The sequence below is a fragment of the Scyliorhinus canicula genome, chromosome 7 (assembly GCF_902713615.1).
Source record: "Scyliorhinus canicula chromosome 7, sScyCan1.1, whole genome shotgun sequence".
NCBI classification, from domain to species: domain Eukaryota; kingdom Metazoa; phylum Chordata; class Chondrichthyes; order Carcharhiniformes; family Scyliorhinidae; genus Scyliorhinus; species Scyliorhinus canicula.
The window spans coordinates 52,201,272-52,216,120 of record NC_052152.1 but is presented as its reverse complement, the minus strand read 5'-3'; the positions used below and the strand labels follow the sequence as shown (position 1 = coordinate 52,216,120).

The 14,849-nt window shown below is 48.4% G+C and overlaps 1 protein-coding gene and 1 long non-coding RNA gene across 2 annotated transcripts in view; one reads left to right on the top strand and one right to left on the bottom strand.

Moving 5' to 3' along the window:
- Positions 1–2,980: 2,980 nt before the first annotated feature.
- Positions 2,981–10,428, bottom strand: LOC119968965. Its single transcript, XR_005461271.1, has 2 exons — positions 10,272–10,428; positions 2,981–3,450 (listed from the first exon to the last, which is right to left on the bottom strand). It is a non-coding gene; the product is annotated as an uncharacterized LOC119968965 (long non-coding RNA).
- Positions 10,429–10,455: 27 nt separating this feature from the next.
- Positions 10,456–14,849, top strand: part of LOC119968964 (immunoglobulin superfamily member 3-like) — a 58,066-nt gene continuing 53,672 nt past the window's right edge. The window contains exon 1 of the mRNA XM_038802019.1: positions 10,456–10,812. Within this exon, the coding sequence (XP_038657947.1) occupies positions 10,746–10,812 (67 nt within the window). The 5' untranslated portion in view covers positions 10,456–10,745. The remainder of the gene's footprint in view (positions 10,813–14,849) is intronic.

Genomic DNA, 14,849 nt, shown 5'->3' with positions numbered 1-14,849 from the left:
GCACTGAATGGTGAACAAGTCACACATTGATGGACAGATCATTTTTATAATACATTCTCAGACTTATCCTCTGTTTCTGCTGAGGAATCTGTGAGGGGTGATACCGGGTGTTTATTTTTTCTTGTGAAAATGAGCTGGTATAGCTTTGCACTGGTGCCAATATGGAACCACACCGGCAGAACTCGGCGGGAACTCGGCCGGTCGATCGTGGAGAATCGCCACGGGGGCCGCCTCGTGGACCGCACGCGTGCGACTGCCACCAATTTTCCGGTCGCCGGAGAATCACGTACTGGCGTCGGAGCGGCATGACGGGAATTTCCGGCGTGCCCGCCGATTCTCTGACCCGGCGCGGGCTCGGAGAATCTCGGCCATGGTCTCACACGGTTTACCCTGGCTCCCGAGGACAGTTCAAACTGGTTGCAGAGCCTGCATGCCAACATCGGATCTGAGCAGAAGATGACAACATCATCCAGGTACAGGGAGGGTATCTCCGCTGCCTGGGATCATCACTCCTTTTATGCCCAGATCCTTCCTGATGGACTCGGCTAAAGGTTCTACGCAATACACAAACAGGACAGAAGAGGGGGGTCAGCCTTGCCTGATTCCAGATTTGATCTGAAAGTTTTCTGATTCTCATCCATTGATTGAGACTGTGCTACTGATATTTGTGTAGAGCAGTTGTATCCAATTGTGGATTCCCTCCCCAAACCCCATTTTGGAAAGCTCACCAACCATGGGGCCTCACGGTAGCATGGTGGTTAGCATCAATGCTTCACAGCTCCAGGGTCCCAGGTTCGATTCCCGGCTGGGTCACTGTCTGTGTGGAGTCTGCACGTCCTCCCTGTGTGTGCGTGGGTTTCCTCCGGGTGCTCCGGTTTCCTCCCACAGTCCAAAGATGTGCGGGTTAGGTGGATTGGCCATGCTAAATTGCCCGTAGTGTAAGGTTAATGGGGGGATTGTTGGGTTACGGGTATACGGGTTACGTGGGTTTAAGTAGGGTGATCATTGCTCGGCACGACATCGAGGGCCGAAGGGCCTGTTCTGTGCTGTACTGTTCTATCTATCTATGTAGGTGTGCGATATTCTGTTAAAAGCCTTCTCCTGTTCCAGGCTGATGGGGCAGGTATCCACCCTCCAGTGCACATAGGCGACCATATCCCTGAGTAGCATGAGGCTATCAGAGATAGAGATCTTCCTGCTGGGTACAGCACATGGCTGACCAGGATGGATCACTGACTCCAGAGCAGACTTGATTTTACGATGACCTTGGTTAGAATCCACATTCAACAATGAAATAGGTCACAAATGTTTAATTTCCTCCCTTTCCCCCTTCTGCTTGTAGATGAGGGCAATGATACCTTTCCACATAGTCCAGAAAAATGTGATCCGCTCATGTTGGTTGCGGCAATGTAGGGTTTTTCCGTGGGCGATATATCCCAGACAAATATTATCAGTTCACATTGAAAGAGCAATCCTCCTACTGCTTGAGATAACACAGTTATAGCACCTGGCTCCAAGGTTACTGAAGGTTAGAATGACCCTATTCTTTTTCTCAGCAGGAACCAATTGTAGTTGCGATGCCAAATTTTAGTACAATTGTACTGCAGACCTTTGTGACATGACCATTCTATAAATGTATTGTATTGATATGTTCCTTGTGCCATAGTATTGATAATCAGACTCATAATTGTGTTAGTCAATGGCAGATAATGGCATTTCCCTTGTAGCATAAACACACTGATAGCAATCAGTCAATGTCCAAACACTTCTGATGAGCCCACTGCTTTTTTACTGAAGGTCCCTATTAACCCTTTGCTGGTTTGTATTTTTTAATTCCATAAAGTTCTCAGAGTGGGATTTTCATCCTATAGGCCAGATGGAACGCAAGGCATCCTTCTGTGCTGTGAACTTTTTCTATTCCTATTTTTCGATCAGCCTACACTGTGTACTTTAGCTTATGCACCGAATGCCTGTGTTAATGCCGTCTTCAAGATGGTGGTTGTGTTGTATTGTGCCGGACTTGTGTCTGTGAGGCATGGATACTATTTTAGTATCAGACCAAAACCCTTAGCGCAGAAATGATACATGCCTTAAAGATCTGGGTCTGGATTCTCCAAGCCCCGCGTCAACATCGCGTTCAGCGCGGGGGCAGAGAATCGATGTTTACGCGAGAATTGGGCCCGGTGCCGCTCCCGCGATTCTCCGGTCCCCAGAGAATCGCTCACGCACAAATTACGCGGCATAGCTGGGGGGCCATTGCCAGAGGCTCTCCAGCGATACTCCGGTCCCAACCAGCTGAATTCCCGATGGCGTGTTCTAACCACGTCTGGCCAGTTGGGACTCAGTCCGTAGCCACCCTGGTGGGGTGGCCTTATGGGCGGCCGGGGCGGCAATCGGGCGGGTTAGATGGAGCAGCGCAGGGCAGATCATTGGGACCTTGTTTGTTGGTCCAGGTCCGCCGGCTGAGTCTGCCATTGTGTTCGGCTCGGCCGCTGGAGACTGCCGGCGTGCGCATGCAAGAAGCACTCTGGGGGCCCTCCCAGCCCCCTGCAGTGCAGGTAGGTGAATAGCTCTCAAATTGTTTAAGGAAAGTCTGGCGTGAAACACCAGCGTTTTTATGACGGCATGGGGACATTGTCCCATTTTTGGAGAATCCAGCCCCTGTTTGCAGCCACTGTGTCCAAATAGAAATTTCAGAACCAACATTCCAAAAGGTTCCCTTCTGCCTGAGCTTTGAGGCAAATGATTCCGATGGAGGTTCTCCAAGATAGCAAGTTCTAAACAAGCAGTTGTGCCTTGATTTTACACAGAATAATAGTGTTTAGCAACCATTGTTGCTAAATGCACTGATCATCGTTATTGGCTAACACCATCAGGATTCAATTTTCATTACAAGCTGAAAAAGCTGCAATGCCAATAATTTCTGTTACCTCTTTGATATTACACATTGCATGGAGTAGGGACATAGACAATATGAAGATATGTCTATAACAGGCAGGGCTTTATTAAGCATGCATGAGGGGCAATGACCAGTTTCAGGCCATTCTTTAACATCTTTTGGTATTGCAGATTAAATATTCACCCTTATTATACAATGATAAGTTGTGGTCGGAGATGATATAACGGTCAAAGATGTCCAAAGATGGATGGATTGGCCATGATTAAATTTCCCCTCAGTGTCCAAGGACGTGCAGGTTAGGTGGGATTACAGCAGGGGATGGGTCTAGGTAGGGTGTTCTTTCAGAGGATTGATGCAGACTCGATGGGCCAAATAGTCTCCTTCTGCACTGTAGGAATTCTATGGTTCTATGGCTACAGTAAGCACACCGATCTGCAATCTCTTTGCCATTATTCGGATACCTTTGCCGTTTTGTTTGCTCCTTTCCAGAACCATCTCTGGGAAAAGTTGGATTTGCAATGCGTTTCCCCTTTACAGAGGTGTAGACGGAGCTGTAAGAAGAAACCAAGAATGAGCAGATCAGGCAGCTTTACTGATGCTCTACATCCCTTACAAAGGCACCAACATGTACATCTGCAGATGCTACAACCCACACCCCATACTGGTCCCCCACTCCAAACGCAGAATGTTCCTTTCCCCCACACACAGGCAACCCTTTCTCTTTCACACACACGGTTCACTCACTCTCTCCTCTTTTCTCTCACACATTGTTCACTCTCTCACATGTGTGCATACATACTTTCCATCCTCCCTTGTACACACAGACTGTTCATCCCACTCATACACACAGATGGTTCTCTCTTTTTCCACACGCACTGCCCCCCCCCCCCCCCCCCCCCTCTCATCTACATGGAAGCCTGAATTTTCACACAGACAGAGAGACTCTCCATCTTAGCAAAAATGGCTGTGGAGGCCTTTATTCGCAAGTCCCACCTGCACCATTTTCACAAGGGCGGTTAGAAATGGGGTCAAACTTTACATATTAGTGATTTATGGAATCAATTGCCAATGTTGAAGCGCAGTTGCCTTCAAATCTAGTGGGATGTCCAAGACATAGCTTGTGCTCTATGGACCAGCTAGGAAAAAGTCTAAAGTTATTTGGAGAGGTAGGGCACTCTTTGGTGAGGTAGGGTACACTTTTAGACATGATCCCAGGACACCTTTGAGCAAGGTAAGGTATTGAATTGTTAAAATGCATGAATGTTAGCCATAGCCATGAATGTTTGTAGAAAAAGTTGAGACCCTCATGGAATTATAAAGGGAACTGAAAAATGAATTTATGAAGCCATTTCAATCTCCTGTCTTTTAAATATTTGACAAAACTGTCAGCAGTGTTGAAAATAATCAGTGCTCTCCATTTCACTTTGTCTTTTATCATAGGCCATGAGGTAATACATTTTGGTAGGTCTAACATAGAGGGGAAATATACCATAAATGGCAAACTCTTCGGAATATAGAAAGTCAGAGAGATCTGGGTGTGCAGGCCCACAGATCTTTGAAGGTGGCAACACAAGTGGACAAGGTAGTCAAGAAAGCATATGGAATGCTTGCCTTCATTGGATGGGGCATAGAGTATAAAAATTGGCAAGTCATGTGACAGTTGTAGAGAACCTTGGTACGGCCACACTTGGAATATTGCGCACAATTCTGATCGCCACGCAACCAGAAGGATGTGGTGGCTTTGAAGAGGGTGCAGAGGAGGTTTACCAGGATGTTGCCTGGTCTGGAGGGTGTTAGCTATGTGGAAAGGCTGAATAGACTCGGACTGTTTTTATTAGAAAGACGGAGGTTGAGGGGTGACCTGATAGAGGTCGACAAGATTATGGGGGCATGGATAGAGTGGATGGGCAGGCACTTTTTCCCAGGGTGGAGGGGTCAGTCGCCAGGGGGCAGAGGTTTAAGGTCCATGGGGCAAAGTTTAGAGGAGATGTGCGAGGCAGGTGTTTTACGCAGAGGGTGGCGAGTGCCTGAAACGCGTTGCCAGGGTGGTTGTGACAACTGATTCATTAACAGCCTTCAAAAGCCATCTTGACAAACACATGGATACCGAGGGATACGGCACAAGGAAGTGCTGAGCATTTTGGCAAAGGCTGGTATCATGACCGTTACTGGCTTGTAGGGCCGAAGGATCTGTTCCTGTGCTGTATTGTTCTTTATAAGCCTGAGGGTTAGCATTATAGCTGATTTCACAACCTATCATAGGTTAGTGCTGATTTCACAAACTATCATAGTTGGGTTCATGTCAGTTCATAGTTGGACAGCTTCAAATGTGCATGAAGCCTTTGAAATAGGACTATGAATACAAATGTTTGTTATGAAGGATTAAGGATTTGAAAGAAGTTAAATGTAGTGAATGGGTTTTTAATTACTGATTTTTAAAAAATAGTGAATTCATTATCAGACAAGGAAGAACTTTAATTTCATCATGAATCCAGAGGCATGCCAATGATTGATACTGGATGAGTTGGCATAGAGGCTGTAATGGCAAAGGATGGGGCATGGTTTGGCACTAAGTTGGCATCAGGGCTATAAAAGATCATGGGATGATAGGGGCACAGGTTGGCATGGAGGATTGTAGGGGCTTTGGGTGATGGTGGAGGCACAGAGGTTCATATGGGGGATATAAATGTCCATGGCTGGTGGACAGAGGGGCATGGATTCACATGGATGTTATGAGGGACCATGGGATAGGGGCATATGTGCCATGGATTGGCATAGGGTGAGGGAGCATGGGGAGTAAGGGCTGGAATGTTATTTTTTGTTTAAATCATTATTTTTTTCAAAGTTGACACGCGATATAAGAAGTTACTAAAGCCTTTGGTATGTATTTTAATCTTCAGAAGAATACCATTATAGAGAAAGCCACATTTAATAGGTGCACCCAAAGACTGGGCGAGAGCATATGTTCATTGATTAACCTATTATGTTGATCTGCTGAAATTTGCAAATACAGAGCCCTGAAAGGCAAATTAATCCAGGATTGCATTGTTGTAGAAGTGCTAGAAGAGGCATTATCAGATTGAGGGAAGATTCGACCCCAAAGGCTGTGCAGTTAGTAAAGAAAACAAAATGTTATTCAAGGTGAAAGAGAAATCTCATGGAGGAAAGCAGCTCATGCAGTCCAGTTGGTAGCATGTAGAAGTTGTGCACCTAATGCCGAACAGAGAAAAAGAGATGATAGCCACCATTGGTCAGTGTTACTGTTGTTGTACACCAGTGAAGAATGGTGCATGGAAAATGTAGGAAGAGAGGCTATTTAAATCAGTCAGTCGCAACATATTAAAGGAGAAATAACTAAAATCATATATCATTTAAGTTGAAGGCTTTCAAAGAAAAATGATTCAAAAAACCAGAAGTACAACTTTTATGGAGAAACTGCAGGAGGAAATGAAAACAATTGAAGTGTCGATATTATGGTCAACCAGCATAAAATAAACTTCAAATTAGACACTGGAGCAGGTGTTTCAATTATTTCAGACACCAAACAGTGATTAAAATTAGACTATTCGTTCATTTCACTGTTCATTATCTGTGTTGATTCCATCCTCTTGTTCAGTAACCCCACCCCCTCTCTCCTTGCACCCTTCATTAACCCCACCCCCTCTCACTCTTCATTAATCCCACCCTCCCCTCTCACTCTTCATTAACCCCACCCTCCCTCTTCATTAACCCCACCCTCCCACTTCATTAACCCCACCCTTCATTAACCCCACCCTCCCTCTTCATTAACCCCACCCTTCATTAACCCCACCCTCCCCTCGCACCCTTCATTAACCCCACCCTCCCCTCTCACCCTTCATTAACCCCACCCTCCCCTCTCACCCTTCATTAACCCCACCCTCCCCTCTCACTCATTAACCCCACCCTCCCCTCTCTCTTCATTAACCCCACCCTCCCCTCTCACTCTTCATTAACCCCACCCTCCCCTCACCCTTCATTAACCCCACCCTCCTCTCGTTCTCCATTAACCCCACCCTCCCCGCACCTCTCTATTAACCCCACCCTCCCCTCACCTCTCCATTAACACCACCCTCCCCTCACCTCTCCATTAACCCCACCCTCCCCTCACCTCTCCATTAACCCCACCCTTCCCTCACTCCATTAACCCCACCCTAACCTCACTCTCCATTAACCCCACCCTAACCTCACTCTCCATTAACCCCACCCTCCCCTCACTCTCCAGTAACCTCACCCTCCCCTCACTCTCCAGTAACCTCACCCTCCCCTCACCCTTCATTAACCCCACCGTCCCCTCTCACCCTTCATTAACCCCACCGTCCCCTCTCACCCTTCATTAACCCCACCGTCCCCTCTCACCCTTCATTAACCCCACCCTCCCTCTCACCCTTCATTAACCCCACCCTCCCCTCACTCTCCAGTAACCTCACCCTCCCCTCACTCTCCAGTAACCTCACCCTTCATTAACCCCACCCTCCCCTCTTCATTAACCCCACCCTCCCCTCTCACTCTTCATTAACCCCACCCTCCCCTCTCACCCTTCATTAACCCCACCCTCCTCTCGCTCTCCATTAACCCCACCCTCCCCGCACCTCTCTATTAACACCACCCTCCCCTCACCTCTCCATTAACACCACCCTCCCCTCACCTCTCCATTAACACCACCCTCCCCTCACCTCTCCATTAACCCCACCCTCCCCTCACCTCTCCATTAACCCCACCCTTCCCTCACTCCATTAACCCCACCCTAACCTCACTCTCCATTAACCCCACCCTAACCTCACTCTCCATTAACCCCACCCTCCCCTCACTCTCCAGTAACCTCACCCTCCCCTCACTCTCCAGTAACCTCACCCTCCCCTCACCCTTCATTAACCCCACCGTCCCCTCTCACCCTTCATTAACCCCACCGTCCCCTCTCACCCTTCATTAACCCCACCGTCCCCTCTCGCCCTTCATTAACCCCACCGTCCCCTCTCACCCTTCATTAACCCCACCGTCCCCTCTCACCCTTCATTAACCCCACCGTCCCCTCTCGCCCTTCATTAACCCCACCGTCCCCTCTCGCCCTTCATTAACCCCACCCTCCCCTCTCACCCTTCATTAACCCCACCCTCCCCTCTCACCCTTCATTAACCCACCCTCCCCTCTCACCCTTCATTAACCCCATCCTCCCCTCTCACCCTTCATTAACCACACCCTCCCCTCTCACTCTTCATTAACCCCACCCTCCCCTCTCACCCTTCATTAACCCCACCCTCCCCTCTCACACATTAACCCCACCCTCCCCTCTCTCTTCATTAACCCCACCCTCCCCTCTCACTCTTCATTAACCCCACCCTCCCCTCACCCTTCATTAACCCCACCCTCCTCTCGTTCTCCATTAACCCCACCCTCCCCGCACCTCTCTATTAACCCCACCCTCCCCTCACCTCTCCATTAACACCACCCTCCCCTCACCTCTCCATTAACCCCACCCTCCCCTCACCTCTCCATTAACCCCACCCTTCCCTCACTCCATTAACCCCACCCTAACCTCACTCTCCATTAACCCCACCCTAACCTCACTCTCCATTAACCCCACCCTCCCCTCACTCTCCAGTAACCTCACCCTCCCCTCACTCTCCAGTAACCTCACCCTCCCCTCACCCTTCATTAACCCCACCGTCCCCTCTCACCCTTCATTAACCCCACCGTCCCCTCTCACCCTTCATTAACCCCACCGTCCCCTCTCACCCTTCATTAACCCCACCCTCCCTCTCACCCTTCATTAACCCCACCCTCCCCTCTCACCCTTCATTAACCCCACCCTCCCCTCTCACCCTTCATTAACCCCACCCTCCCCTCTCACTCTTCATTAACCCCACCCTCCCCTCTCACCCTTCATTAACCCCACCCTCCCCTCTCACCCTTCATTAACCCCACCCTCCCCTCTCACCCTTCATTAACCCCACCCTCCCCTCTCACTCTTCATTAACCCCACCCTCCCCTCTCACTCTTCATTAACCCCACCCTCCCCTCTCACCCTTCATTAACCCCACCCTCCCCTCTCACCCTTCATTAACCCCACCCTCCCCTCTCACCCTTCATTAACCCCACCCTCCCCTCTCACCCTTCATTAACCCCACCCTCCCCTCTCACCCTTCATTAACCCCACCCTCCCCTCTCACCCTTCATTAACCCCACCCTCCCCTCTCACCCTTCATTAACCCCACCCTCCCCTCACCCTTCATTAACCCCACCCTCCCCTCTCACCCTTCATTAACCCCACCCTCCCCTCTCACCCTTCATTAACCCCACCCTCCCCTCTCACCCTTCATTAACCCCACCCTCCCCTCACCCTTCATTAACCCCACCCTCCCCTCACTCTCCAGTAACCTCACCCTCCCCTCACTCTCCAGTAACCTCACCCTTCATTAACCCCACCCTCCCCTCTTCATTAACCCCACCCTCCCCTCTCACTCTTCATTAACCCCACCCTCCCCTCTCACCCTTCATTAACCCCACCCTCCTCTCGCTCTCCATTAACCCCACCCTCCCCGCACCTCTCTATTAACACCACCCTCCCCTCACCTCTCCATTAACACCACCCTCCCCTCACCTCTCCATTAACACCACCCTCCCCTCACCTCTCCATTAACCCCACCCTCCCCTCACCTCTCCATTAACCCCACCCTTCCCTCACTCCATTAACCCCACCCTTCCCTCACTCCATTAACCCCACCCTAACCTCACTCTCCATTAACCCCACCCTAACCTCACTCTCCATTAACCCCACCCTCCCCTCACTCTCCAGTAACCTCACCCTCCCCTCACTCTCCAGTAACCTCACCCTCCCCTCACCCTTCATTAACCCCACCGTCCCCTCTCACCCTTCATTAACCCCACCGTCCCCTCTCACCCTTCATTAACCCCACCGTCCCCTCTCGCCCTTCATTAACCCCACCGTCCCCTCTCACCCTTCATTAACCCCACCGTCCCCTCTCACCCTTCATTAACCCCACCCTCCCTCTCACCCTTCATTAACCCCACCCTCCCCTCTCACCCTTCATTAACCCCACCCTCCCCCTCTCACCCTTCATTAACCCCACCCTCCCCTCTCACCCTTCATTAACCCCACCCTCCCCTCTCACCCTTCATTAACCCCACCCTCCCCTCTCACCCTTCATTAACCACACCCTCCCCTCTCACTCTTCATTAACCCCACCCTCCCCTCTCACTCTTCATTAACCCCACCCTCCCCTCTCACCCTTCATTAACCCCACCGTCTCCCTCACAGCTAATTTCCCCCTCACCTCTTCATTACTCCCTCCCACATACAAACTATTGACTATCTCTTCTAGACACTACTCACAATCTCACACACTCCTTTTCTCTCCCACAATCTAAATTTCCGAGACCGCCGCTCCCTATTTTAAGAAACTTCCTGTATTCAAATTCTTCATTGACACTCAGCCTGCTGACAGCCACTGGAGCCGGGAGAGAGTGTGACCCATTTACGTAGACCTGAAAGTAGAACGAGGGCAAACGTGACAAACAGTATTCACACCCAGAGGAGCCTCGCTGCTACTCGCATGGTCGCTTCGGTGTCTGAATTTACATGCTCTGTAGTCTGCACGTTGGAGGAAGTTTGTGTGTCTGGGCTGATGTCACCCAATGTCAGAACATTGCAAACGTTAGCCTGAACCTAAACCACTTTGTGGTTTGAGCCACTTTGATCGCAATTCTGCTGAACACTGCGGTTTGCGTTTCCCAGTTAGCTGCTGAGTTCATAAAAGCTCATCTACAGCTGCGTTCCGGTCAAACTGCTGTCTGAACTGACAGTGAGATGGAGCAGCCCTGTGTGAAAGAGAAGATTGGAGTTGTTCTTGTATTTTCTTTGATTCTTTCATTTGGTGAGTAATCAGCTCCTTCATTTGTTGTTGCTGCATGGACTCCGTACTACCAGCTTCCCTGTTGCAAAATATCACACACCTGACTCGGAGTTAAATCTGTTCCAGCCGCTCCCTTTTTTTTCAGAATTGCTCAACTAGAAATGATTAATTTAACAGCAGTTGTAAATGAGCGCAATAAAAGTCAACGCTTCCTTTCCTGATTATCGTTCAAACACTTCAGAAAGATTTGCCTTTATGTAGCATCGTTCATGGCCTCCGGATCCCGCCCCAGTGTGCTTCACACTGAATGAAGTGGAGTCATTGCTGGACTAGAACGCACCGAGCAAGATTCCACAAGCGGGCATTTTGATATTAACTCAAGTCATCAGTTTCAGTGATGTTGATTGCGACAGATGCATGAGTCAGGGCACTGGGGAGAACTCCCTTCTCCTGACTTGGGATCTCTCCCATTGACCTGATCAGGTCTGAGAGATCACACTGCAGCACTCCCTCTGTAAGACACGAGGTGACACTGACAGCCCAGATTGCGCTCACGTCTCTCCAGTCAGAATGGAAGCCTTTGACTCAGGTGAGAGTGCATCTTACTGAGACTTCGGGGAAATGTCATTTGGACCATCCCGTTCCAGTCCAGAGACATTTTCCCCATTCCACAACACGCGACCCTGCTGCGGCAGTGGCTGCATGACCAAACATGTGCGATTGTAAACGAAAACAAAAAAATGCTGCAAAACACATAGTGGGTCAAGCAGGATGTGTAAAAGCGGAGTTAACATTTTGAGGTTGATGACCTTTTAGAAGTACAATTTAGAAATCCCATTCTCAGCTTTAGCGAGTGTGTACTGTTTTCATGGAATTTACAGAGCAGAAGGAGGCCATTTGACCCATCGAGTCTGCACCGGCTCTTTGAAAGGGCACCCTACCCAAGGTCAACACCTTCACCCTATCCCCATAACCCAGTAACCCCACCCAACACTAAGGGCAATTTTGGACACTTGAGGGCAATTTATCATGGCCAATCCACCTAACCTGAACTGTGGGACGAAACCGGAGGAAACCCACGTACACACGGGGAGAACGTGCAGACTCCGCACAGATAGTGACCCAAGTCGGGAATCGAACCTGGGACCCTGGAGCTTCAATTGTGCTATTCACAATGCTACCGTGCTGCCCGTGTGACAGGAGAAATCTGACAGTATTCTCTATTCTATACACAACTGTCCCTGATTTGTTCCCATGTTCACTTATGCCCTGACCCAGGAAAATATCCCCACAGCTGATTGAGTGAGAGCATTGGTCATTCCCTGAAAATCTGAAAGAAAAGCGTTTTTAGTCACACTAGTTTACCTGCAGACAGATTATACATATCCAGCATCGAGCTGGTAATTATGTATGGATTAGGCCTCATTGAACTGGCAGTCAACTTGACATTGCAATCATTAACTGTCTTGTTTGAATATCACTGCACATCGGCTGACAAATGGACAGTTACTCTTTGTGCTGACAGCCGTTACCAAACCAAAACTGACAAAGTTCCCACGTATCACGAACGACATGATAATAGAGAACTATTAGATTGGGACAAGATCTGTGGTTTAGAAGAAGCTTGTACTTATATACTAATAATCTTTTGTCACAAGTAGGCATACATTAACACTGCAATGAAGTTACTGTGAAAACCCCTAGTTGTCACACTCCGGCGCCTGTTCGGGTTCACGGACGGGGAATTCAGAATGTCTAATTCACCTAACAAGCACATGTGGGAGGAAACCGGAGTGCCCGGAGGAAACCCACGCAGACACTGGGAGAATGTGCAGACTCTGCAGACAGTGACCCGAGTTAGGATTGAACCTGGGACCCTGGTGCTGAGAAGCAACAGTGCTATATAATGCTTCTCATTCCTGTTCCCTACCTACTCCAACCATCTCCCAAGTAACAGTCTGAGATTAATCCAGTCAATTCACATCCCTGATATCACATTTGATCCAGAAATGACCTCCAACCTCCTATTTGTGCCATCACTTAAGACGACCAACTTTCACCTCCATAACATCGCCTGACTTCACTCACCCCTTTGTTAGCTCGTCTGCTAAAACCCACATTCCTGCCTTCATTATTCCAAAACTCCACTATTCCAGTAGTTTTGACAGGTCTCCCACATTCTACGCTCTGTCGTTCATCCAAAACTCAACTGCCTGTGTTTTAACACACAACAAATCCAGTTCTGCTACGGCCTCTGTGCTTGCTGACTTACATTAGCACTGGGTCAAGCAAAGTGGATTTTAAAAGTCTGATCCTTGTTTATCTATCCCTCAGTGGTCTTGCCGCTCCCTATCTCCATAATCCCTCTCAGCCCCGCAACCCTTCAAGGTGCCTGCAGTTTGATCTCTAATGCATTTCCAGCTCCGGAATTTGTGGCCGTGCCTTCAGGTGTGTAAGCCCCAAGCTCTGGAATTTCCCCTCTACATCTCTGTCTCTGTATCTTGCTTTAAGGCTCTCTTAAAACTTATCTTTTGACTAAGCTTTTTGTCAGCTCAAATAATATTTCATTGCTTTATAATGAATGCTCCTGTGGGTTGATTCATTATGCTGAAGACACCATTAATGTTGTTTACATGGCCACTGGACATCTCAAAGCACTTTACAGCCAATTAAGTACTTTTGAAGTGAAGTCACTGTTGTAATATAGGAAATGTGGCAGCCAAATTGAGCACAGCAAGCTCCCACACCAACAGTATTGTAATGTTGTCCGGGTATGTTTTTTTTGTATTGATTTGAGGGATAAATATTGACCAGGATATCAGAGATGTCCCTTCTCTAAACTTCTTCAGTGTAATGCCACCGCATCTTTTACATCTATCCCAAGCAGGCAAACGGGGACTCAGTTTAACATCTCATTCGAAAGGCAATACCTCTGACAGTGCAGCATTCCCTCAGTAATGCACTGGAGTGTCAGCCTTAAAATTTGCGTGCAAGCCCTAGAGTGCATTCAAAATCATGAGGGGTCTGGAGATGGTAGATAGGGGAAAACTGTTCCGACTAGTGAAAGGATAGGGAACGATGGGGCATAGATTTAACATTGGCATATATTATAACAAGTAGGGTTACAGTTTCACTGCAATGAAGTTACTGTGAAAAGCCCCAAGTCGCCACCTTCCGGCGCCTGTTCGGGTACACAGAGGGACAATTCAGAATATCCAATTCACCTGACAGCACGTCTTTTGGGACTTGAAGGAGGAAACCGGAGGGAACCCACGCAGACACAAGGAGAACTTGCAGACTCCACACAGACAGTGACCCAAGCCGGGAATCGAACCTGGAGCTGTGAAGCAACAGTGCTACCCACTGTGCTACTGTGCTGCCCTGTGCTACTGTGCTGCCCATAGCAACTTAAAGAATGATTTTTTTCACACAGAGAGTGGTTAAGGTCTGGAAGGCACTGCCTGGGTGTGTGGTGGAGACGGACTTAATCAAAGCATTCTGAGGGGAATTTACTGTTATTTGAAAAGGAAGAGTGTGTCGGGTTACGGGGCAAGATGGGAGATGGCACTAGGTGATCTGGAGAGTGGGTGCAGATACGATGGGCTGAATGGCTTCCCCCTATTATATCAGTTCCCAAGCAAATAACTTCTCATCTATGCAATAAGCGGAGTATCTCATACATTTAGTGTCTAATATCTAAGAGTTTCTATTTTTCGCAATCTGTATCATTCTCAGATACTCATCGGTATCGGAATTGCTGATGTACTCCATGTTTTGTGTCTTCTAAAACAACATTTCAGATGGAAAATTGTAGACAGTGCACTTATGATTTTTTGACAGGTCATCTGCTGGGTGTGCCTTGTCTTGGTAAACTTTCCATTCAGCATCAAATTCTATTTATCTGTGTAACAAAATCTCCAGGTGCTCACAATCAACGCAACTTCACTTTCTCTTCTAATTTGTGTTGTTAAATGGACTTGTCAAACTAATGATTGGCAGCATGGGGAGTAGAATGAATGAGCGGCACTTTAAAATCAGATCAAATATCGAACCTCTGC